Genomic DNA, 24,145 nt, shown 5'->3' on the forward strand with positions numbered 1-24,145 from the left:
TCTATCAATACTACCTTTTACTTGCTACATATATGCACTTTATACTTATAAAATAATAACTATAATAATATAATATTATACTTATAAAATGATACCAATAATAAGTTGAATGAGACAAGTTCAAGTTGCCATAATTAATTATCAAGAAAAAATATATATAATGCAAATAATCTTTACATGCAATGAATACAAATGAGTGAATGAATCTATAAATAGCAAGATGAAGAACAATTTTAAAGTGTGAAGGGAAGTGTGTTGATATAGACAAGAGAGAAGCATTGAGAATTATAAAAGAAAGATGAAGAGAAGAAACCTATAGAAGAGAAAGAACTCAAAACTCAGTAAGATTTTCTCTCCTTTTATAGCAAAATTTATGGTTGTTTCTTTTGATCTTGGTGTGAAATAGAAAATGAAGATGTTTTACTAAAGTCTTAAAGAAAAACTAGAAAATAAACTATATTATTAATTTTATATATATTGAAATATTGTAATTGACCCTTTTTTATTGATTTTTCTTTTCTTTTCATCATGATTTCTCCATCTACAAAAGTTAAATATTATTAAAAAATTTGAATATAGAACCTCAACCAACATTTTATTGTTATATATCCAATTCTTTATGTGGTCACTTAGATAGTTTCACTTAGGTAATATACATTAATATTTAATAACTATTAGGTGAATACATTTTTATATATGTTTGGAGAAGAATAACCCTTATTTTTTTCCCTCACCTTTCAAAAGAGATTATAATTGAAACCACATATTAATGCACTAAATATAAAAAAATAATAACTTGATTAATTACTTTCTATGTGTTAGCTTTTTCTTCTATTTTTCTATGATGAATTAGGTGAGTGGTTATGGTCTTTAGGAGTATATTAACCACCACATTTTCTTTTTATTTTTTTATTTATTTTCAAATCACTATTTTTAGACCTAATTTAAAATTGAAGTATTGAACCCACCATAGTTGGACCCCTTGGTATGATTTAAAGACAATATAATTTAATTGGGTCACGCTTCATCAATAATGAATAGATATTTTGTGTGCATTAAAACGCATTATAAAAAAAATTGTTTCATTGGAGAAGCTTTTTTTTTTGGTGATAAGTATTCACGAATTTAATAATGATTAACTTTTATAATCATATAATTTCTAAATTATAATTTAATTAGTATTTTAGTTTATATGGTTTACGTAATATAAATGCTCATTTTTAAGTGATTAAAGTTCTTATGCAAATAATTGTTTTGAATGTATAAACAACATTATGCTTTTTAATTTATAAAAAGAATATGATTTTTAATTTATAAAAGATATTTTAAATTTATAACTAGAATTTAAATCGTTGCATAACTAAAAGTGTATAAAGTTGACTCTTTGAAACTTCTTTTAAGAAAAATATTCATATTAATTTAAACTATGATAGATGAAAATAAGTTATTAAACATATTAAATATATAAATAAAAAAATAAAAGAAAATGGTAGTTTGAAGTTGTCGAAAGGATTTATTGTCGCTAACGTGACTTTGATAACACTAAAGAGACAACTTTATATGTTTCTCATTTGTTTTCAGATTATTCAAAAGAAATTAGTGAAATTTATCGATTTTAGTTATTTTAAAATCCTTGCCATGCCTTTTAATGTTCAATTATGATATACCTATTTATAAAATACAAAGTTACTACATAAGTTAAATATTTTGGTTTTGAAATTTAACCAACTAGTTGTACTATTTAAACCCTTTATACTATTTACTCATCCAACCAAATTATAAAGACTCTAAAAATATTTATTATTTACATAATACAAAATATTATTTAAATCTTTTTAGAAAAATTGTGAAAAATGTCTAAAAAGAGGCATCTAAAAGCATATTATATATATATATATATATATATATATATATATATATATATATAGAGAGAGAGAGAGAGAGAGAGAGAGAGAGAGAGAGAGAGAATAAAAAAAAAAAACTCATTTCTGAAAATGTTTTTCGAAACGTTTTTAATGTATTATGGAAATCTCTTTCCAAAATACAATTCATGTAGACATTTCTAAAAAAACTCATTAATTTTAGAAATAAAAAAAGACGTATAGTTTATAAGAAATTCTTTTACCTAGTTTCTCTATTTTTTTAACTTATATATAATTTAGTTCTAATTTATAAAAAGAACTCCTCCAATATATTAATATTATAGTTAGTTAAATATTATTATGGAACTAATAAGTATAAAGTTAGAAGTAATGGAGCACTAATTCTCATATTTGGAATTCCTTTAGCAAGAAAAAACCTTGGTCACCTAATCCTACTGCCATTTTTATACTGTGTGCGATCCTACTCTACACTTTCTGTCATTTTCTAACATTCTTCTTTTTGCAATCTCATTGATCAACCAAATCAAAAGTTAATTTCCATTTCACAACGAATGTATACAACATTTTACATGAAAAAATTAATTAATATTATTTTCAACTTTAAATAAAAAAAGAGGTCTTTCAAAAGATTTACAATGAAAGGGAGTGTTAAGTTTTTTAAGAACGAATTGTCTACTGAATTGAAAAGAAAGAAAGAAAATATTCGAATTGATTAGCAAGTTGGAAATGAAAAAGAAAATCTATATGCTATTGTCGACAAAATCAAACAAGAGAATAATAGTTCGATGAAAATATAAAATATTTCAGAACAAAAATTGTTAGTAAATATTCAATTAATAAAATATACAAATTTATAAATACTTAACATTTAATTAAACTTTGATTTTTATAAAATAAATATAATGTCAACAAAGACAAAGACAACGTGGTTAAATTCTTGGTATATGAGATTTTTTTAGTTAAATTTCCTAATCTTCAATGAAGTGTCGAAGGTGGCAATAGTTGGTAATAAAAGCTAGGTTTGCCTTCTACTTTTGGGGATAGTGCGCAATGTTCATACTTACACTATAACACTTAATCTCCCACTAAAAGCCACAAAAGTCCCTTTAAAACCCCACCACAACATTCTAGTGTGCCAAATTCGGAGCCTCAGGTAATGAATATTTTCTCACTCAAGATTGTTTTTTCTTGCTTCCTTGTGCACATGTCATGCAAGTGTTTTTATCATGAATATTTTAGGAGATTTATCATGTAGAAATTTTTTTTATATTGGTAAAAAAATACTTTTTATATGTGTTGGAAAATCCAAGTCCTTTCAACCCTTTCCTACTCCTCTCACTTTCATTTGCTTCTACATAGCAAAATTCCTCAACACACTTCACCACCTCCATTCTATGGGCATAACATACTGTGACCTTAAACTGAAAAATGTCCTCATCCAAAGTGGCTTCAATGGAGATGCGCTGTGGTTCCGGTTGCTCGCACAAAGTTGCTCCGGTCTGCTTTTCGGAACTCGTAGTGTTTGCGTTGTTGCAGGTGTTGCTCCTTGATGTTGTGATTTCAAAAAGGTGTTGCTCCTTGATGTTGTGATTTCAAAAAGGAGGTGCTCCTTGATGTTGCGATTTCAAAAGTTGAAGGGTTTGAGTTTAGGTTTGTGTTTATAAAAAAAAAAATAAGAAACTACTTTCTATTAGTTATAATTATAACTAAGAAAATTTTCTTATTTATTGTAACGATTTTATTCCATTCACTTTTTATATCGGTTATAATTAGAACTGATATAGAAAGTTTTTTTATTTATTAGAAAAATATCATCACATCTACTTTTTATACTAATTATAATTATAATTAGAATTGATGTAAAAAGTTTTTTTCTTTATTATAAAAATATCACCACATCCAACCAGAATAGAAAATATTATCTTATTTATAATTGTGTCACTTTTTATACATAATGAATTATACTCGAGATAATACTCGGTATAAAAATTTATTTTTTCTAATCAAATATATGAGTCAATTCATGTAAGAGATTTATGTGGACTCCAACTAAGACTCCGTAATAATGAGTTTATTAGTTTTTTTTATATGTGTTGTTCAACATTTTATTTAAGGTGAGACTTAAATTCATATTTAAATTCTTAAATTCTTAACCTTCTATAATTAATATACAAATTAATTGTTCTTTTTGAAAATTAAATTTATATTTAGATTTTCAACATTATTTGATAACAGATATTCAGTAAAGAACATATAATATACAAATCAGTAGAAAGTATAAAGACAATGATAGTAATAAGCTTAGTTAGTATATTGTATTTGTACATACATAGCATTAGAAAGAAAATGAAGCTATTCTTTGCAATGAATGATTTTGATGTTAATTATTTGAAACTTGTTTTTCACATTTCAAGGTTACCACTTGATTTCTAATAGTTAAAGAAGAGGAAAGAAAAGAAGACACAAAAATGGAGTTTTGGGACCTTTTCCTTGTTGCATTAATGCCAGTTTTAAAAGTGTTGCTAATTACTGCATTGGGAACAATCCTTGCAATTGATCGCTTTAACATACTCGGAGAAACTGCCAGGAAAAATCTCAATACTGTAAGTTTAAACATTTTCTTTGTAATTCTTTTCCAATATTTTATATTTATTCAAAACTGCAATTTTATTAATTGCTACTAAGCCATTATTCATTGTAATAACTTATATGAATTTTCTTTTTCTCATAACAGATGGTATATTTTGTCTTTTCTCCAACTCTAGTTTGTAGCAGCTTAGCTGAAACAATAACTCTAAGAAGTGTGGTTAGACTGTAAGTTTGTTTCTTGCTTTCTTCTGCATCATCTTCTTATCAAGCAATAATCTCCATAGATGATGAATTAAGAAAGATGTTTTCACAAATTTTTGTAGGTGGTTCATGCCTGTCAATATTCTTCTCACATTTGTTATTGGAACAGTTCTTGGATTGTTGGTTGTTAAACTAACTAGAGTTCCTAATCATCTGCAAGGCCTTGTCTTAGGATGTTGTGCAGCAGGTAGGTATCACTTATATTTTATTATATTACGTGTTTGAAAATCCAATTTGACAAGATATTACTAGTGCAGAATAATAGCGTATAAAGTTACGCGTATAATGTATAACCACATAAAATCCAACATTAAAAATGATTGGTGATAGTTTTGTAAATAAAAAACCAATTTAAAAGTTGGCTCTAGGGGTCTTCGACGTCTAAATCGTTACATACATCGGTCTCCCTTATTGGATGTCAAATATATATGTCGAAAGTTCTACATTGACTAGAGATAAGATCAATTTAGAATAGATAAGTGGGTGCAAATCTTACCTTACAATCTGATTTTATGAAGTTGAGTTAGACTTAAAAATTCTTGTGGGATTGGCTTGAAAGTCTACTTCTTGTGGGGTTAAGTTTTTTTATAGGTTAAACTAGGCTTAAAAATCTACTTTTTAATAATATAATATAAGTGAAGGTAAATTTCTAGTTTGAATATGTAAAATTGAGTTAGACTTATATCTTTTAATATAATATCTGAACTATTAAAAATCTATTCTAATTATTTTTGTTATCTGTTAAACTATTATTATTTATTATTAGACTATTATCATAAAAATATACTTTTATACTCAACATTTAGAATCTTGGTGAAGTATTTATTATTAGATTATCATCATGAAAATATACTTTTATACTCGAAGGAAATGAAATAAAAATTTCGAATGTAGTAGAAATAAGATAGATATATAAAAGTAGATTCAAACTTTGTTTATAAGTTAATTTTATAAGATTGAGTTGGAATTAAAAATTTTAATTCAAGATAATAAAATATATGTATGTGTATATATGTATATGTTTAGTATATTAATTCTGGATTGGAATGTTTGATGATGCAGGAAATCTGGGAAATTTGCCAATAATTATAGTTCCTGCAGTGTGTAAACAAAGTGGCAATCCTTTTGGAGATGTGAATGTTTGCACCAAAAATGCATTAGCATATGCTTCTCTATCAATGGCGGTATGATATACTAACTTCAGACAAATTTCAAAATTTAGGAATTACGATTCTTAAAGAAAACAAATATAAACATGTGATTAGACATTTATTATTAAGAATGTAGAATTAAAATATGTTGTCATACAAATAGCTTGTAATTATTAGTTACATAAGAGAATTTTTCAACAACATTAAAAGGGCTAAAACATTTTCAAGGATTAAAAGTGTATATATCAATTTTCAAAAAACTAAACTGATCTTTAAGCTTTATAAGTATTTAAACTTTAACTATGTTTTTCTGTATTTTTTTTTCAGTTAGGATCAGTTTACATCTGGTCTTATGCATACAACCTTGTTCGATTATATGCACCAAAAATTTGCAACGAAGCCAAAATTGCAGAAAATTCCATGGAGAATCCAATGTCCATAACAAAAACTGATGCAGAGAACCCTTCAACATGTTCCACAGGATTACCTTTTGGCATTGTTGTTGGTGATAAATCACAATCTCAAGATCATGTCAAGAACTTTGAAATCCACTCTACAAACTCTGATCATGGAAAAACAGGGGAGGTATGTGTAATACATTTTTTCAAAATATTATATATATATATATATATATATATATTCTTTGCATGAGATTAGAATACAGTCTCAGTCTCTGAATCTTGTGTGGAGTAGGAAGCAGTTTTTGTGTTGAAAAGTGAAGAATCTTTAAGAGTAGTTATGTATGATTACAAATTTGAAGAGTTTTACAGGCACAAAAAGGGGAAATGATCATGAAACAACTGAAAACATTGGTAAAAAAAATCAACCTGAAGATTCTATTCACACCCTCCACAATTGGGGCTGTAAGTAATGTGTTTTTTATTACAATATTTTTGAACCTTATTAGTTGTTATTTTTGTTTTTGACTTGTTTTGCATGCAGATTGTTGGTTTAATAATTGGTGTAGTTCCTCAATTTCGAAAACTTCTGATTGGAGATAAAGCTTCTCTCCGTGCGGTTGAGGACTCTGTAATAATGGTGGGGTAAGTGTTTTTTTTAATCCATTGTTAAAAGTTTCATCGATAATATAAGTAAATATAAATTTCATCATATAAACTCGTTACGTGGAGTTAAGTTAGACTTAAAATTTATTTTTTTATTTATATTTATCTATAAAGGGAAATTCTAAGCGAAGAAGAACAAACTTACATGCAAACTTTTCTTTTCTTTTGTTTCTAGGTATGCATGCATTCCAGTAATGACTTTGTTGGTTGGAGCAAATCTTATGAAAGGTAAATCATTTTTCTTTTATCACAATTAATCCATCTCATAGGGTGAGTTCAATCTATAACATGTCTGGGATTGTTTTCTGATTGGGTTGTTCCCTAAAATAATTCTGATTTTGTTTCAACTAAAAGTTTTAAAAATTTTAACAATTTTTTTCTTTATATGTTATTTCATTTTTTTTATTTTGATTTTCTTTCATCCAAATAATATATATGGATTAAAAAAATTACTTGAATAACATTTGGGTAAATTTTATATTTTAGTATATTATTTAGATGAAAAATATTTTCATTATTTTTTATATAGAAATTTCAACTTATAAGTCGATACTGTTGTTGTTGATCAGGTTTGAATGAATTTGGAAAGCAATTTGCAGCGATTGTTGGAATCACTATGATGAGATGTATTGTCTTGCCAGGAATTGGTGTAGGCATAGTTAAAGGAGCTATTCGTTTAGGGTTGATTCGTCCTGATCCATTGTATGAGTTTCTTCTGCTCCTTCAGTTTGCACTTCCTCCTGCAGTATCACTCAGTAAGTTCTTCCTCAAGCCTAAACCATTTTATGTCAAAACCTAATTGTTTCAAGTGTGGGGATCAAGGTCTCGTTTTTTTGATGTGTTATCTAAAATACAAATTTTGTTAGGTAAAAAGAGTCTTTGGTTCGTCTATACCGTTTGGAACTTATTTGTAGAAGGTATTTCGGTATAAAGTAATATATAAATTTTCTTATGAGTTTTTGCTTAAAGTCGACCTAACTACGGTCAAAACATAACTAATCATGTTTTAATATTAAGTAAAACAGTGTTGGACTTGATCCAATTTGGTCTTTTTCAGACTACCCGGTTTGATAAATTACCGTCCAATCTTTTGGACAATTGTTCGAGATGTTGGTTGATCATCTAAACTTGTAATTTTTTACTAACTAGATTACTCGTCCAAAATTATAGTTAACCATATGGTGATACAGTACACTAGTGAATGATATACTAATAAATAATACGATACACTAGTGAATGATATACTAATAAATGATAACTAATGAATGATTCCCTTGATTGCAATTAGTTTCTTGCCATTTTGCTTGAAGACTAAATTCATGATAAAGCTAAAAACAATCAAAGTTTAATTAACATTTGAATATACTTTTTAATCCTTAAGTTTAAGATAATTTTATTTTGGTTCGTGTTTACAGGAGTTTCACAAAAAAGTCACACTATATTGAAAATAATCTAAGTTTAATAAAGATTAAAAATGCTTTAAATTCTTTAATTTTAAGATATATATTTTATTTATATTCAATATTAATTGTTTAGTAGATATATATAATTTGAAAATTCTTTGTTTTATTAGGATTTTGTCTCAAATGTTATTAAAGACTTACCTTATACATTTGACTGTAATTCTATTTTACATATTTATTATCAAATAGGCTTAATTGCTTTTGGTCTTCAAATTTAGGGGTTAGTGTCAAGTTGATTTTCCTTTTAAAAATGGGTTAATTTCGTCCTCATGTAATATAATTGCATTAATCAAGTCTCTTTTGTTAAATTGACAATTTCTTTGTTAGATCACAAAACATTTAACTCCGTTTCTGTCAATTTAACGGAAGAGACTTGATTGATGCAATTATGCCACATGGGGACAAAATTGACACGTTTTTAAAAGAGAGAACCAACTTGACACTAACCCCTAAATATGGAGACCAATTAAGCAATTAAGCTATCAAATCCTCACTCAATAATTCTTTTTTTTTTCTTATGACAATGTTAATTTTTTTTTTCAAATTACATATACTACAAAATTATCAATTTAAATTTAAACTACAAAAACAATCTAAAAATTTTCAAGTCTTTTGTTTAATATGTATAATGATAGCATGTGACTAAATGGGTGTAATAAAACAAATTATATTGTATTTAAATTAGTGTAAACCTTATTTAATTTTATTAGTTGGTTTTGTTTGTTGATTTAGATTTAAATTCATTTTTTAATATAATTTGAAAGTTTTTATAGTTTATTTTAATAGATTTATTGGTTTTTAAATTTATCAAATCCCCTGCCAATATTGTTAATCTTCAAATATTTAGTTTCACACTTTATACGTAAATCTTTTAATGTGAGAAATGTGTATTAAAAAATTTATATAGACTAAGATCTTATAATATTTAAGTGAGTATATATATCTTAAATTGATTTTATAAGATTGAATTAAAATTTTCAAAAATTATTTTAATTAGTGTTAATTTTAACTACACATTTTAGTTCAAAAACATACATGTAAATCTTGAACTATTGTTAATAGAAAAATCATTGGTTTAGACCTTAGTCTAATATTATTTTATGAATATAACAGGTACAATCACTCAATTATTTGGAGCTGGTGAGGGTGAATGCTCAGTAATAATGTTAGCAACTTATTCTTGTGCTGCAGTTTCAGTAACACTTTGGTCTACATTTTATATGTGGCTTGTACTATAGTTTTTTTTTTTCTGTAAAATAAGATGTGTTTTGAAGCTTCATTATATATAAAAAAAAATAGAAGTTTCTTACTAATAAGTGTTCTGAGATTACTGCTTAGAAAAATATTGAAAACTATATGAAAATGAATTAAAGAAATAGAAAATGTATTTTTTTATAATTTCAATAAAAAATTCTTTTAATTTCTTAACCGATCTCTTAGAACATAGCTAAAATTTACCAAAAACTGCATGTAATATCTGAATCTATGCAAAGTCAACTAAATTAGAAGTAGTTTAAGGTAAATCGATAATATTTGTTGTAATGACAAATTAAAAAAAGTAAAATTGGAATTGCTTTACAGAAAGAATTTATTATTAGTTTATTCGAATATGATTTTTAATTTATATAAGTATTTTTTCTTTTAATTTTATTTTGTAAAAATTTTCATGAAAAGGTTTTCTTTAAACATGTCCTTGAAGTTTAGGCTATAGTATTAATTTGTATCAAATAACAAAATGGAAAATGAAAAAGAAACAGTAGCAAATATTACTATTGGGCCTAGCACTATAGCTCTATCAATTTTTGGACAATTGGTTTTTGCAATGGCTATTTTACCCTGTGCTTACAATGATTTTATCTTGTATCTTTAATTTCTAAAAGTAATTTTATATTTTTTATGGAATTCTGAAAGATTTTTTTCGTCAGATTTCAAAATTTAATAAATTTTTTATTATCAAATTTCTAAATTTAATAAAGAAAATGAAATCTTTTTATTAAATTTTGAAATTTGAAGAACAAATTTTTTTTACTAGATTTCGAAATCCCATAAATCATATAAAAAAAATTATTGTAAGGTTTTTAAATTGCAAATTTTTTTTTGGAATTTTCAATGTTTTTTTAAGCAATAGTTTCAAGACACTTATTAATTAGTAAGAGAGATTTTTTCTATGATGGGACAATTTATGAAGCTTCAAAACACATCTTATAGAAAAAAAAAAGAGAAAATGACATTTCAACTTTAAAATTTGACAAATTTTTAACTTTGACACGTGTCAACATCTCATTGGTTAATCTAAACAAGTTAAAAGAATAAAAATGACGGTGGAAATAGGATTGTCGAACCTTCAACATCACTAGTGAGCAATTTTCATTTTTAAATTATTTGATGAAATCTCATGTTACTTTCATGAAATAATCCTATAATCTAATGGATTGGATATAGATTGTTTCCAACAATTAATAAAAGTATTATAACAACACGAAATGTTCTATATCATTTCTGTGAAATATATTTATTCACCCAATGATCCATAGGTGTCCATTTGTGCAAGTATAGAAAATAGTTTATACAAAGATTTATGTATTTTTTTTATTATACTAATTTATTATTAGTTAGTGTTCATGTAATTGAACAGCCAATACTATTTCCTTAGTCAACAAAATTGGCTTTAAATGGCTCTATAATTCAAAGTAATCATAATAATAAAATACAAATTTATCGATTTTAGTTATTTTAAAATCATTGCAACGCCTTTTAATGTTCAATTATTATATACCTATTTATAAAATACAAATTTATTAAGTTACTAAGTTAAAAATTTGGTATTGAAATTTAACCAACTAGTTGTACTATTTAAACCCTTATACTATTTCTTACCCTATAAACAAGTCATACTCATCCAACCAAATTATAAACACTTTAAAAATATTTATTATTTCCATAATAATAAAATTATTATTTAACTCTTTTTAGAAAAATTATTAAATGTTTAAAAGGAGACATCTAAACACTCACACTCACACAGACACAAACACAGTCACAGACACAGACACAAACACAAACACAGACACAGACACAGACACAGACACAAACACAGACATAGACATAGATACAGACACAGACATAGACACAAACACACACAGACACTGACATAAACACACAAAAACAGACACAAACACAGACACAAACACACACAGACACACATAGACACACACAGACACAGACACAAACAACAGACACAAACACACACAGACACACATAGACACACACAGACACAGACACAAACACAGACACAGACACAAACACACACAGACACACAGACACAAACACAGACACAGACACACAAACACACACAGATACACACACACACAGACACAGGCACAGACACAGACACAGACACAGACACAAACACACACACACACACACACAGACACAAACACAAACACACACACACACGCACACACACAAACACAAACACACACACACACACAGACACACACACAGACACACACAAACACACACACACACACATAGACACAGACACACACAGAGACACACACACACACACAGAGACATAGACATAGACACACAGACACACACACATACACACACACACACAGACACAGACACAGGCACAAACACAGACACGCACACACACACACACACCCACGCACACACACACGCAACGCACACAGAAACACATACACACGCACACGCACACACACACACACGCACGCGCACACACACGCACACGCACGCGCACACATATAGTTTCTCTAATTTTTTTTTCAACTTTTATATAATTTAGTTCTAGTTTATAAAAAGAATTCCACCAATATATTAATATTATAGGTAGTTAAATATTATTATGTAACTAATAATTATAAAGTTAGAAGTAATGGAGCACTAATTCTCATATTTGGAATTCCATTAACAGCCAAAAACCTTAGTGACCTACTATACGAGTTTTCCATTTTTATATTGTGTGCGATCCTACTCTACATTTTCTGTCATTTTCTAACATTTTTCTTTTTGCAATCTCATTGATCAACCAAATCAAAAGTTAATTTCCATTTCACAACGAATGTATAGAGCATTTTACATGAAAAAATTAATTAATATTAATTTAAACTTTAAATAAAATAAGGTCTTTCAAAAGATTTACAATGAAAGGGAGTGTTAAGTTTTACCATTACATTATTAATTTAATTTTGAATAAATTAAGTCTTTAACCATCTCATAAATATGAGTATTTAAAATATTGTTTTTTGTTTAAATATTCTGCAGTTTGATTTTTGTTGTTAACGACATAATAATTAGTTTTGACTTTTGATTTTCACTTATTTTACTCTTTTCCTTTTCAATTTCTTTTAATTCATTATTCAGCTTCCTATTTTCTTTTTTAAGAACGAATTGTCTACTGAACTGAAAAGAAAGAAAAATAATAATCGAATTGATTAGCAAGTTGGAATGAAAAACAAAATAAAATCTATATGCTATTGTCGACAAAATCAAACAAGAGAATAGTTCAATAAAAATATAAAATATTTTAGAACAAAAATTGTTAATATATATTCAATTAAAATATATAAATTTATAAATACTTAACATTTAATTAAACTTTCATTTTTATAAAATAAATATAATGTCAACAAAGACAAACACAACGTGCTTAAATTCTTGGTATATGAGATTATTTTAGTTAAATTTCCTAATCTTCAATGAAGTGTGACAAGACTTAAAATATGAGTTGAGTGTAATACTTGGTAATCAAAGCTAGGTTTGCCTTCTACTTTTTGAGATAGTGCGCAATGTTCATATTTACACTATAAGCACTTAATCTCCCACTAAAAGTCCCTTTAAAACCCTCACCACAACATTCTAGTGTGACAAATTCGGAGCCTCAGGTAATGAAGATTTTCTCACTCAAGATTGTTTTTTCTTGCTTTCTAGTCTTGTAAGTGTTTTTATCATAAATTTTTGTAGGAAATTTATCATGTAGAAAAGTTGTTTTATATTGGTTAAAAAAGGTTTTCTATATCGGTTATGAAACCGATATAAAAATAGAAAGTATAAAATGTTAATTTTTTATATCAGTTTGAAAACTGGTGTAAAATATATAATGTTTTATATTAATTGGTCAACGATAGAATTGGTATAGAAAAAAAAATTGAGTCCACACGATTTAGCCTAGTGGGTAGATGAAAATTGAGTTTTTGACAAAGCTGTTGTGGCTTCAATGGAGATATGCAGTAGTTCTAATTGCTCGAACTAAGTTGCTTTAGTCTGCGTTTCAGAACTCGCAGTGGTTGCTTTGTTGTAGGTGCTACTCTGTGATGTTGTGATTTAAAAAGTTGAAGGGTTTGAGTTTAGGTTTTTGTTTATAAATAAAAAATAATAATATAAGAAATTATTTTCTATACCGATTATAATTAGAATTAGTGTAAAAAAATTTCTTATTTAATATAACAATGTCTTTGAATCCTCTTTTTAAATCGGTTATAATTAGACCTGATATAAAAAGTTTTCTTATTTATTACAAAAATGTCACTTCGTCCATTTTCTATATTCTATACTTGTTATAACTACAATCAATATAAAAAATGTTATCTCACTTACACTTATTTCATTGTGTCACTTTTTATACATTGTGTATTATAATGGATATAAATAGTCGTTACAAAAATTTATTTTTTCTAATTAGATATGAGGCTAATTCATGTAAGAGATCTATATGAACTCCAACCAAGCCTTCATCATAACGAGTTTATCAATTTTTTTGTCTTATTGTTTAACCTTAACATTTTATTTAATATGAGACTTAAATTTATATTTAAATTCTTAACATTCTATAATTATATATATACAAATTAGTTGTTGTATGTAATGTGAGAATTAAATTTATATTTAGATTTGATTACAGATAATCAGTTAATAACTTATAATATACAAATTTAAATCAGTCAAGAAAGTATAAATACAATGATGGTAATAAGCTTAGTTAGTATATTGTATTTGTACATACATAGCATTAGAAAGAAGATGAAGCTATTCTTGGCAATGAATGATTTTGATGTTAATTATTTGAAACTTGTTTCACATTTCAAAGTTAATTACCACTTGATTTCTAATAGTTAAAGAAGAGGAAAGAAAAGAAGAGACAAAAATGGAGTTTTGGAAGCTTTTCTTTGTTGCATTAATGCCAGTTTTGAAAGTGTTGCTAATTACTGCATTGGGAACAATTCTTGCAATTGATCGCTTTAACATACTCGGACAAACTGCCAGGAAAAATCTGAACACTGTAAGTTTAAACATTTTCTTTGTAATTCTTCTCCAATATTTTATATTTATTCAAAAATTGCAATTTTCTTAATTGTTACTAAGCCATTGTTCATTGTATATGAATAACTTATATGAATTTTCTTTTTCTTATAACAGATGGTATATTTTGTCTTTGCTCCAGCTCTACTTTGTACCAGCTTAGCTGAAACAATAACTCTAGGAAGTGTGGTTAGACTGTAAGTTTTTGTTTCTTGCTTTCTTCTGCATCATCTTCTTATTATAAAGCAATAATTCTCCATAGATGATGAATTAAGAAAGATGTTTTCACAAATTTTTGTAGGTGGTTCATGCCTCTCAACATTCTTCTTACATTTGTTATTGGAACAGTTCTTGGATTGTTACTTGTTAAACTAACCAGAGTTCCTAATCATCTCCAAGGCCTTGTTTTAGGGTGTTGTGCAGCAGGTATCACTTTTATTTTATTTTATTATATATGTTGGAAAACCTAATTTGATAAGAAATAAAACAAATATATTTAATTGAAGAAAAATTTATCAGTTTTGTAAAATTGAGTTAGACTTAATTTTTTTTAATATAATATTTGAATAATTAAAAGTCTATTTAATGATATTTGTTATTTATTAAATTTATTTTATTATTTATATTATTAAACTTTGATCATACCATATAAAAATAAGGACATGAAATAGATCTAAATTTTGTTTTATAAATCGATTTTATAAAACTGAATTAGACTTAAAAATGTATTTCAAGATAATAATGATTATCTTAATGCTATGAGTTTAGGTGATATATCTGGAGAGCACGTGAAACTTACAGTAGGACATTTCGACTTTTTGTTCGTAAAGTTTATTTTTTACACTTTTGATTGAGTCTAATATGTATTTTTGTAGTATAGGAAGATATAGGTATAAAAATTTCTATTATAAATTATTTATGAATAATTGTAATGGGATTTTATATGTTTTTCTTCGAGTTAACGGTTGTGTAATATAAAAAATGTGATATATCTTATAGTAGTTGAATACTATGAAAAAATGAGATTTTTCATTCTGGTATGTGTGTATATGTATATATTTAGTATATTAATTATGGATTGGAATGTTTGATGTTGCAGGAAATCTGGGAAATTTGCCAATAATTATAGTTCCTGCAGTGTGTAAACAAAGTGGCAATCCTTTTGGAGATGTGAAAGTTTGCACCAAAAATGCATTAGCATATGCTTCTCTATCAATGGCGGTATGATATACTAACTTCAGACAAATTTCAAAATTTAGGAATTACGATTCTTAAAGAAAACAAATATAAACATGTGATTAGACATTTATTATTAAGAATGTAGAATTAAAGTACGTTGTCATACAATTATTAGTTACATAAGAGAAATTTTCAACAAAATTAAAAAGGTAAAATCATTTTCAAGGACTAAAAATATATATCAATTTTCAAAAAAATAAAATTATCTTTAAGCTTTATAATATTTAAACTTTAACTATGTTTTTCTGTATTTATCTTTTCAGTTAGGATCAGTTTACACCTGGTCTTATGCATATCACCTTGTTCGATTATATGCATCAAAATTTTGCAACGAAGCCAAAATTGCAGAAAATTCCATGGTGAATCCAATGTCCATAACAAAAACTGACCCAGAGAACCCTTCAACATGTTCCACAGGATTACCATTTGTCAGTGTTGTTGGTGATAAATCACAATCTCAAGATCATGTCAAGAACTTGGAAATCCACTATACAGATGATGGAAAAACAAGGGAGGTATGTGTACATTTGTTCAATATATATATATATATTAACTTCTTTGCATGAGATTACAATACAGTCTCAGTGAATCTTGTGTGAAGTAGGAAGCACTTTTTGTGTTGAAAAGTGAAGAATCTTTAACAGTAGTTATGTATGGTTAAAAATTTGTAGAGTTTTACAGGCACAAAAAGGGGAAATGATGATGGAAAAAGTGAAAACATGGGTAAAAAAAATCAACCTGAAGATTCTATTCACACCCTCCATAATTGGGACGGTAAGTATTGTGTTCATAATTGTGTTTGATTGATTTGGGTACAAACAAAGTCTCACATCAGATAAAACAAGATATAAATATGAGTTTATATACACATAAGATACATTTCTTAGAAAGAAATGTTTTGGAGTAGTACTAAAAGCAAATCTGTAAAGACTTGCCTGAGAGTGGATAATATCTATCTGATGGAAGAGATCAACTACAACCCTTCTCATAAGATACATTCCTTATAATTTTTGTTTTTGATTGCATGCAGATTGTTGGTTTAATAATTGGTGTAGTTCCTCAATTTCGAAGAGTTCTAATTGGAGATAAAGCTCCTCTTCGTGTGGTTGAGGACACTGCAGTGATGGTGGGGTAAGTTTCATTCCTTATTCATAATTTTACATTGATCGCATGATATATAAGTTATAAGTAGATGTAACCTTTACTTTATAATGTGATATATGATTTTGTTAAATTAAATTAAGTTTAAAATTTATTTTATAACCCTATGTGAATGTAAACTTATGTTTTCTCTTATTTTTAGGTATGCATGCATTCCACTAGTGACTTTGTTGGTTGGAGCAAATCTTATCAAAGGTAAATCATTATTTTTTATCACAATTAATCCATCTCATAGGTTGAGTTCAATCTAGAACATGTGTTTGAAATGTTGGGATTGTTTTCTAATTGAGTTGTTCACCAAAAATAAATCTGATTTTGTTTCAACTAAAAGTTTTAAAAATTTTAACAATTATTTTCTCTTTATATGTTATTTAATTTTTTATTTTGATTTTCTTTCATCCAAATAATATATATGGATTTAAAAATTACTTCAATAAAATCTGGGTAAATTTTATATTTAAGTATATTATTTGGATGAAAAATATTTTCATTATTTTTTATATACAAGTTTCAACTTATAAGTTGATATTGTTGTTGTTCATCAGGTTTGAATGGAGTTGGAAAGCAATTTACATTGATTGTTGGAATTACTGGGATGAGATGCATTATCTTACCAGGAATTGGTGTAGTCATAGTTAAAGGAGCTATTCGTTTAGGGTTAATCCACCCTGATCCATTGTATCAGTTTCTTTTGCTACTTCAGTTTGCACTTCCTCCTGCAGTATCACTCGGTAAGTTCTTCCTCAAACCTAAATCATTTTATGCCAAAACCTAATTGTTTTGATTTTTAATGTGTTGTCTAAAATACAAATTTTGTTAGGTAAAAATAGTCTTTGGTTTGTCTAAAACGTTTGGATCTTATTTACAGAAGATATTTCGATATCAAAATTAGATCAATTTTATATAGAAATCAATGAATGTGTATCTTAGATCAAACATTTATTTATAAAACTTTTTATGGGTTTTTTTATTAAGGTCGACCTAATTACAATTTAAACATAACTAATCATATTTTAATCTTAAATAAAGTAGTATTGGAACTAATCCAATTTAGTCTTGTTGAGATTATCTAGTTTAATGAAATTATCGTCTAATCTCTTAGATGTCCGTCCGAGTGATTGGTTAATCATTTGAGCTTGTTGTATTTTACCAACTTGATTAATCGTCTGAATTATAGTTAATGGTATATAGAGATACGGTGAATGATACACTGATACCGTACACTAATTAACTAAAGCTATAAACAATCAAAGTTTAATTTACATTTGAATATACTTTTTAATCCGTAAGATTCAGATAACTTTACTTTTGTTCGTGTATGGGGGAGTTTCAACAAAAAGCCACACTATGTTGAAAATAATCTAAGTTTAATCAAGATTAAAAATGCTTTTAATTCCTTTTAATTTTAAGATATTTGTTTTATTTATATTTAATATTAATTGTTTAGTAGATATATATAATTTGAAAACTCTTTGTTTTATTAGGTTTTTGTCTCGAATATTATTAAAGAATTACCTTATATAACTGACCCCGTTACAGTAATTTTATTTTACATATTTATTATCAAATACTCAGTCAAATATTCGATTTTTCTTTCAAATTATGAATATGTTAACTTTTTCAAATTACACATACTACAAAATTACCAATTTAAATTTAAGCTACAAAAACAATCTGAAAATTTTCAAGTCTTTTTGTTTAATATGTATAATGGTAGCATATAACGGGTGTATTAAAAAAAATTTATTATATTTAAATAGTATAAATCTTATTTTATTATTGAGTTGCTGATTAGTTTAGATTTGAATTCATTTTTTAATATAATTTCAAAGTTTTTATAGTCTATTTTAATAGATTTATTGGTTTTTAAATTTATCAATTCACCTGCTAATATTGTTAATCTTCAAATATTTAGTCTCGTGAAAATCTTTTAACGTGAGAAATATATATTAAAAATTTTATATCGATTAAAAATAAAATCTTATAAGTGAGTACAAACTATATATCTTAAATTAATTTTAAAAGATTGAATTAAAATTTTAAAAAATTATTTTAATTAGTGTTAATTTTAACTAAACATTTTAGTTCAAATACATACATGTAAATCATCAACTTTTGTTAATAGAAAAAAATCATTGTTTAGACCTTAGTGTAAAATTATTTTATGAATGTAACAGGTACAATCACTCAATTATTTGGAGCTGGTGAGGGTGAATGCTCAGTTATAATGTTTGCAACTTATTCTTGTGCTGCAATTTCAGTAACACTTTGGTCTACATTTTATATGTGGCTTGTACTATAGTTTTTATTATTATTTTTTCTGTAAGATAAGATGTGCTTTGAAGCTTCATAAATGGTCCCATTATATATTAAAAAAAGAAGTTTCTTACTAATAAGTGTTCTGAGATTATTGCTTAGAAAAATATTGAAAACTATATGAAAATGATTTACAAAAATAGAAAATGTATTTTTTTCATAATTTCAATAAAAAAATTCTTTTAATTTCTTAATCGATCTCTTAGAACATAGCTAAAATTTACCAAAAACTGCATGTAATATCTGAATCTATGCAAAGTCAACTAAATTAGAAGTAGTTTAAGGTAAATCGATAATATTTGTTGTAATGACAAATTAAAAAAAAGTAAAATTGGAATTGCTTTACAGAAAGAATTTATTATTAGTTTATTCAAATATGATTTTTAATTTATATAAGTATTTTTTCTTTTAATTTTATTTTGTAAAAAATTTCATGAAAAGGTTTTCTTTAAACATGTCCTTATGAAGTTTAGGCTATAGTATTAATTTGTATCAAATAACAAAATGGAAAATGAAAAAGAAATAGTAGCAAATATTACTGTTGGGCCAATCTAGCCCTATACCCCTATCAATTTTTGGACAATTGGTTTTTGCATTATATGTTTTCTTCATAGTTATTGGAAAAGTCTAGAATGTTTATATTTTAGACTTTTAGATTGCTGAATTATATTTTAGATTATATAATTTAAAATTTATTTTAAGATTAAAAATAGATTTTGGAGATAATCTGAAATCGTATTTTAATTACATAATTTTACATTTTTTATATTAAAAAATAAAATAATAAATAAAAATATCAAATAAAGTAAAAAATAATCAAATATGTATCTTGAAAATGAATTGATTTAATAATATTAAGGATTTATTTTTTGAAATGTAAGTAACTATTTGAACAAAGAGATATAAAGAAAAAGAATATATAATTAAAGTTGCAATAAGAGAAAAAATATCATAAAATATGAGTAAACTTGGTAAATATTGGACGAGTTGACGTTTGAAAAAGAAAAGTTATAGGAAAATAAAAATTCTTCAAATGAAATTAAATTAAGGTTAAAGATAAAATAGTTAAGTATGTTTTAGTTCTTGAACTTTCACATGAAATTAAAATTAGTCTTGAAACTTTGATTCATTTTGGTAATCAAACTTTAAAAGTGAATTTATGCTAGCATTTAAAATGTTTATACTGTTAGATATATTCTCACTTCTTTGCTGAAAAGTGTATTTGACAGATAAAAAAATTTAATGTAATTGAGTTAAAAGATTATACATATTTATTTAAATGTTTGATGACATAAAAAAAATTCTAATTTCACGTGAAAGTTCAAAGACTAAAAGAAATCAAGATAAAATAAAGAAGCTAAGCTTTCTCTTAAACTAAATACTTATGCGATTGAACACTGAAATAAAGAGTTACACATTGTCATGTGAGAAAATAAACAATAAAAAAATATTAAAATTAACTAAAAATAATAAAATTTGTGTCGTAAACATTATTTATTGAAGTTGAGGTTTCTATTTCTTGAAATACAATACACCATTAAAGATATGAGTGAATTTTATAAATATTTGACAAGTCGAACCATTGAAAGAGAAAATAAAACATTATGTATGAAAAGAAATAAAGAAAAAGAAAGAAAGAAAAAGAAAGAAATAGGGGTTTTACGGTATGAAATGAATCTAATGTATAAAAATAATAATAAATATAAGTTTCTTAAATTATCTAATAAATTATAAGTATTTTAATATTAAAAAATGATAGGTATGACAATGAGGTGAATATATATATGATATTGGTTCCATGTTTAATTTTAAAATTTGTATACTACCCATACTCTGTATTCATATATTGTCAATGTAAAGATTTTTTTTTTTCAAAATTGAGATGAATTTAGATAACGTTAATGATGAGAAATTTATTTGATATTCCTAATTTAGGTTGTCTTGGATTTATTACTTAATATTAACTTAGTTCTACTTTGTACGAGTGAGTCCAGTCCAATCCTACTTTAGTTAAACATTTCATAACTTGAATTGACTTAAACATATACTAACTTTATATTTTCAAAATTATAAAAATTATTTAGTTTATATTAATTTAACTTCAATTAAATAGATCAAATTTATAATTTAAAAATATATATTTGGATTTGGGATAGAATGATTGTAATAAAGTTGTAACATCCCATGATCTCACACTTGATAATTCATTATTGTAACATTATATTTATGGTAACATCCCGTAATCTCACACTTGAAAATTTATAGTTGATATATATCTATACATATGTTTTAAACTCAGATTTCAACTACAAACTCATAAATATAACTCAAATTCTTCTAATTTATTCTTCTATCTCTTTCTTCATTGGCACTGGATCAGACGACATTCCTTCATCTGCTCCCATATAACGAATTATACGATCGTCGCACATACACAAACACAAACAAGTAGGGTGAGCTAACATGCAACAAATCATTTATAAAACATGCATAATTACTTTGATACAAACATCATATAATAATTATGTCAGACACCCTCGTACCATCATACCACAATCACACCATAGATACTCATCCCATCATACCACAATTCCTAATAGACACTCGTCCCACAATACCCAATAAACACTCATCCCACAATACTTAATAGACACTCGTTCCACAATACCCAATAAACATTCATCCCACAATACTCAATAGACACTCGTTCCACAATACCCAATAGACACCACAATACCCAATAGACACTCATTCGGATGATACATTAATGAGCGGTCACGGGAGGTTATGCACTTGTGATGACTTCTACTTCTTCTTACAAATACACTTCCAAAATACTCCATACCATTCACAAGGTTAATCCTCAACACTATGTCCAAAACCGGCACATAGACCAGGACCTCCTGCCCCTCTCACCATATAATTCATCCTTCTCTACTTGAGACTGGATGATTATTAGAGTATCAGGATAACCTCCAACTATAGGACCCTCAACATCAACATATACATAAATACCATATCATTACTGAATCTCTCCACGAAACTCATACCATGCTCATATTCCTCAACTCACATTATACCATTACAAAATCTCCCCATAATACTCATATCATGTTCAGATGCATAAATTCAAATCCAATCTAATAAAATATAATCATCACAGAAATCATACAAAATGAATGTATAAATAAATTAACAATACTAAAATATCACTATAAATGGTCACCGGAGAATAATCAAATGTTTGACGAATCAAACTCACCATAAACGCCAGTAGATATGACTAGTCACAACTTACTGGATTGGACCAGGGCTGCTCTATGATCAGGGATGTACCAACTCCGGTTTTTAAGATTCCTCTATCCTACCATCACAATTATAATTTATAATTTCGTATCTACCACAATAACATGAATTCATTCCAACGAGATATATTGCACAATAGTTTAACAGTACATAATTTGTTCAACAAGATTTAAGTTAAAAACTTGTCGAATAGACTTCCAGGAAAGAGAGGTGTGTCACAATGGACAACTTAAGTACCAAGTCTTTCCTTCGCCAAAGTGTTCCTCAACTAGTTTTAACAAATTTCTTAATTACAGATTCAAAACAACAACATATAATATTAATACAAAAATTCAATATAGATAGATATACAGTAAGCATTAACAGTATTCACACAGAATTTCAAGACATGAATAATAATAAAATAGTACTAAATCATAATATAAAAGCTTAGAAAGGTTAGTTCCCCTACCTCTATTCCAGACTTTTCTTGCTCCAAATTTGTTTCTCTGAAAACCCTTCAGAACCTCTACTCTTCTTGTAACTAAAAATTTCTCCCTAACTCTTTCTTCTCTATTTCTCAAGCTCTCACTTGATTCTTCTTCTCTTTGTGCAGAATAACATCTCCTCTCATGGCTATTTATAGTCCAAAATTTTTACTATTTAACAATTTTTTAATATTATTTATTATTTTAATATTATCTTATTATATTAATATTTTAATCACCACTTGGCCTATTTGATCCCTCAATAATGCCTTAAAATCAGAGTGCTTTATCCACTATCAATATTTTAAATTTGTTTTTGTTTTTTTTTATTTTTTTTTACAAAAAGGTAGAAAAAAGTTTGAACCCATCACCACAAATTTTCTACCAATTAAGCTACCAAAATTTCTTATTTAACTTTTAACATAAACTTATTATATTTTCCATTCACAAAGAAATTTATTTCTACTAGTAATAAAATTGTAAATATTTTTCATGGGTCTTACATTCTCCCCAACAACAAAAAATTTTCGACCTCGAAAATTCTATACATTAAGGAAATAGTTGAGGGTATAATTGCTTCATTTCTTCTTCTAGTTCCCATGTAGAGTCACCTGTTCTTCTATCCCAAACCACCCTGACTAAATTGATAGTTTTTCCTCTAAGTTCCTTTGTTTTAGTGTCTTCTATACAAACAGGTTCTACTTCCACTGGGAGATCCTCTCGGATTTGAATCTCTTCTATTTCTAAAATGTGAGAAGGATCAGGTACATACTTTCTTAGTTCGAAAACATGAAAAACTGAATGGAGATTGGCCAATTGAGGGGGTAACACAATCTCGTAAGTGACTGGCCCAATTCGTCTCAAAATTTGGTATGGACCAATGAATTTAGGAGAAAGTTTCCTCGAGCGAAGAGCTCTACCGAC

At 26.6% G+C, this 24,145-nt stretch overlaps 2 protein-coding genes across 6 annotated transcripts; both read left to right on the top strand.

Annotated features, from left to right (window-relative positions):
• The first annotated feature begins 213 nt into the window (after nt 1-213).
• On the top strand, nt 214-9,688 carry LOC108347089 (protein PIN-LIKES 3-like). Of its 5 annotated transcripts, XM_017586207.2 has the most exons (12): nt 216-341; nt 3,243-3,533; nt 4,298-4,486; nt 4,618-4,697; nt 4,796-4,920; nt 5,796-5,917; nt 6,212-6,469; nt 6,655-6,747; nt 6,827-6,927; nt 7,124-7,176; nt 7,518-7,703; nt 9,525-9,688. In XM_017586207.2, the coding sequence occupies exons 3-12, from the start codon at nt 4,352-4,354 to the stop codon at nt 9,647-9,649; spliced, it is 1,278 nt and encodes a 425-aa protein (XP_017441696.1). In that variant the 5' UTR covers nt 216-341; nt 3,243-3,533; nt 4,298-4,351; the 3' UTR covers nt 9,650-9,688. The 5 variants fall into 5 exon arrangements, with proteins under 5 accessions (XP_052723936.1, XP_052723935.1, XP_017441696.1 ...); XM_052867975.1 differs by lacking the exon at nt 3,243-3,533 and having other exon boundaries at nt 215-341; nt 7,590-7,703; XM_052867974.1 differs by lacking the exon at nt 3,243-3,533 and having other exon boundaries at nt 4,320-4,486.
• A 4,862-nt stretch (nt 9,689-14,550) lies between these two features.
• On the top strand, nt 14,551-19,434 carry LOC108346804 (protein PIN-LIKES 3-like). Its single transcript, XM_017585851.2, has 10 exons — nt 14,551-14,712; nt 14,850-14,929; nt 15,034-15,158; nt 15,832-15,953; nt 16,235-16,486; nt 16,653-16,745; nt 17,002-17,102; nt 17,275-17,327; nt 17,678-17,863; nt 19,310-19,434. Exons 1-10 carry the CDS (start codon nt 14,578-14,580, stop codon nt 19,432-19,434), a joined length of 1,272 nt encoding a protein of 423 aa, XP_017441340.1. The 5' UTR covers nt 14,551-14,577.
• The last annotated feature ends 4,711 nt before the right edge of the window (nt 19,435-24,145 follow it).

Source organism: Vigna angularis, chromosome 9 (genome assembly GCF_016808095.1).
Source record: "Vigna angularis cultivar LongXiaoDou No.4 chromosome 9, ASM1680809v1, whole genome shotgun sequence".
Classification (NCBI taxonomy): Eukaryota; Viridiplantae; Streptophyta; class Magnoliopsida; order Fabales; family Fabaceae; genus Vigna; species Vigna angularis.

What these genes read in the sequence shown, in the direction of transcription:
- LOC108347089 (XM_017586207.2), top strand. Translation starts at nt 4,352, where the DNA reads ATGGAGTTTTGGGACCTTTTCCTTGTTGCATTAATGCCAGTTTTAAAA. An exon ending in CTAAGAAGTGTGGTTAGACT is followed by an intron (nt 4,698 to 4,795) that starts GTAAGTTTGTTT and finishes AAATTTTTGTAG; the next exon opens with GTGGTTCATGCCTGTCAATA. An exon ending in ATGCTTCTCTATCAATGGCG is followed by an intron (nt 5,918 to 6,211) that starts GTATGATATACT and finishes TTTTTTTTTCAG; the next exon opens with TTAGGATCAGTTTACATCTG.
- LOC108346804 (XM_017585851.2), top strand. Translation starts at nt 14,578, where the DNA reads ATGGAGTTTTGGAAGCTTTTCTTTGTTGCATTAATGCCAGTTTTGAAA. An exon ending in ATGCTTCTCTATCAATGGCG is followed by an intron (nt 15,954 to 16,234) that starts GTATGATATACT and finishes TTATCTTTTCAG; the next exon opens with TTAGGATCAGTTTACACCTG. An exon ending in ATGATGGAAAAACAAGGGAG is followed by an intron (nt 16,487 to 16,652) that starts GTATGTGTACAT and finishes AGAGTTTTACAG; the next exon opens with GCACAAAAAGGGGAAATGAT.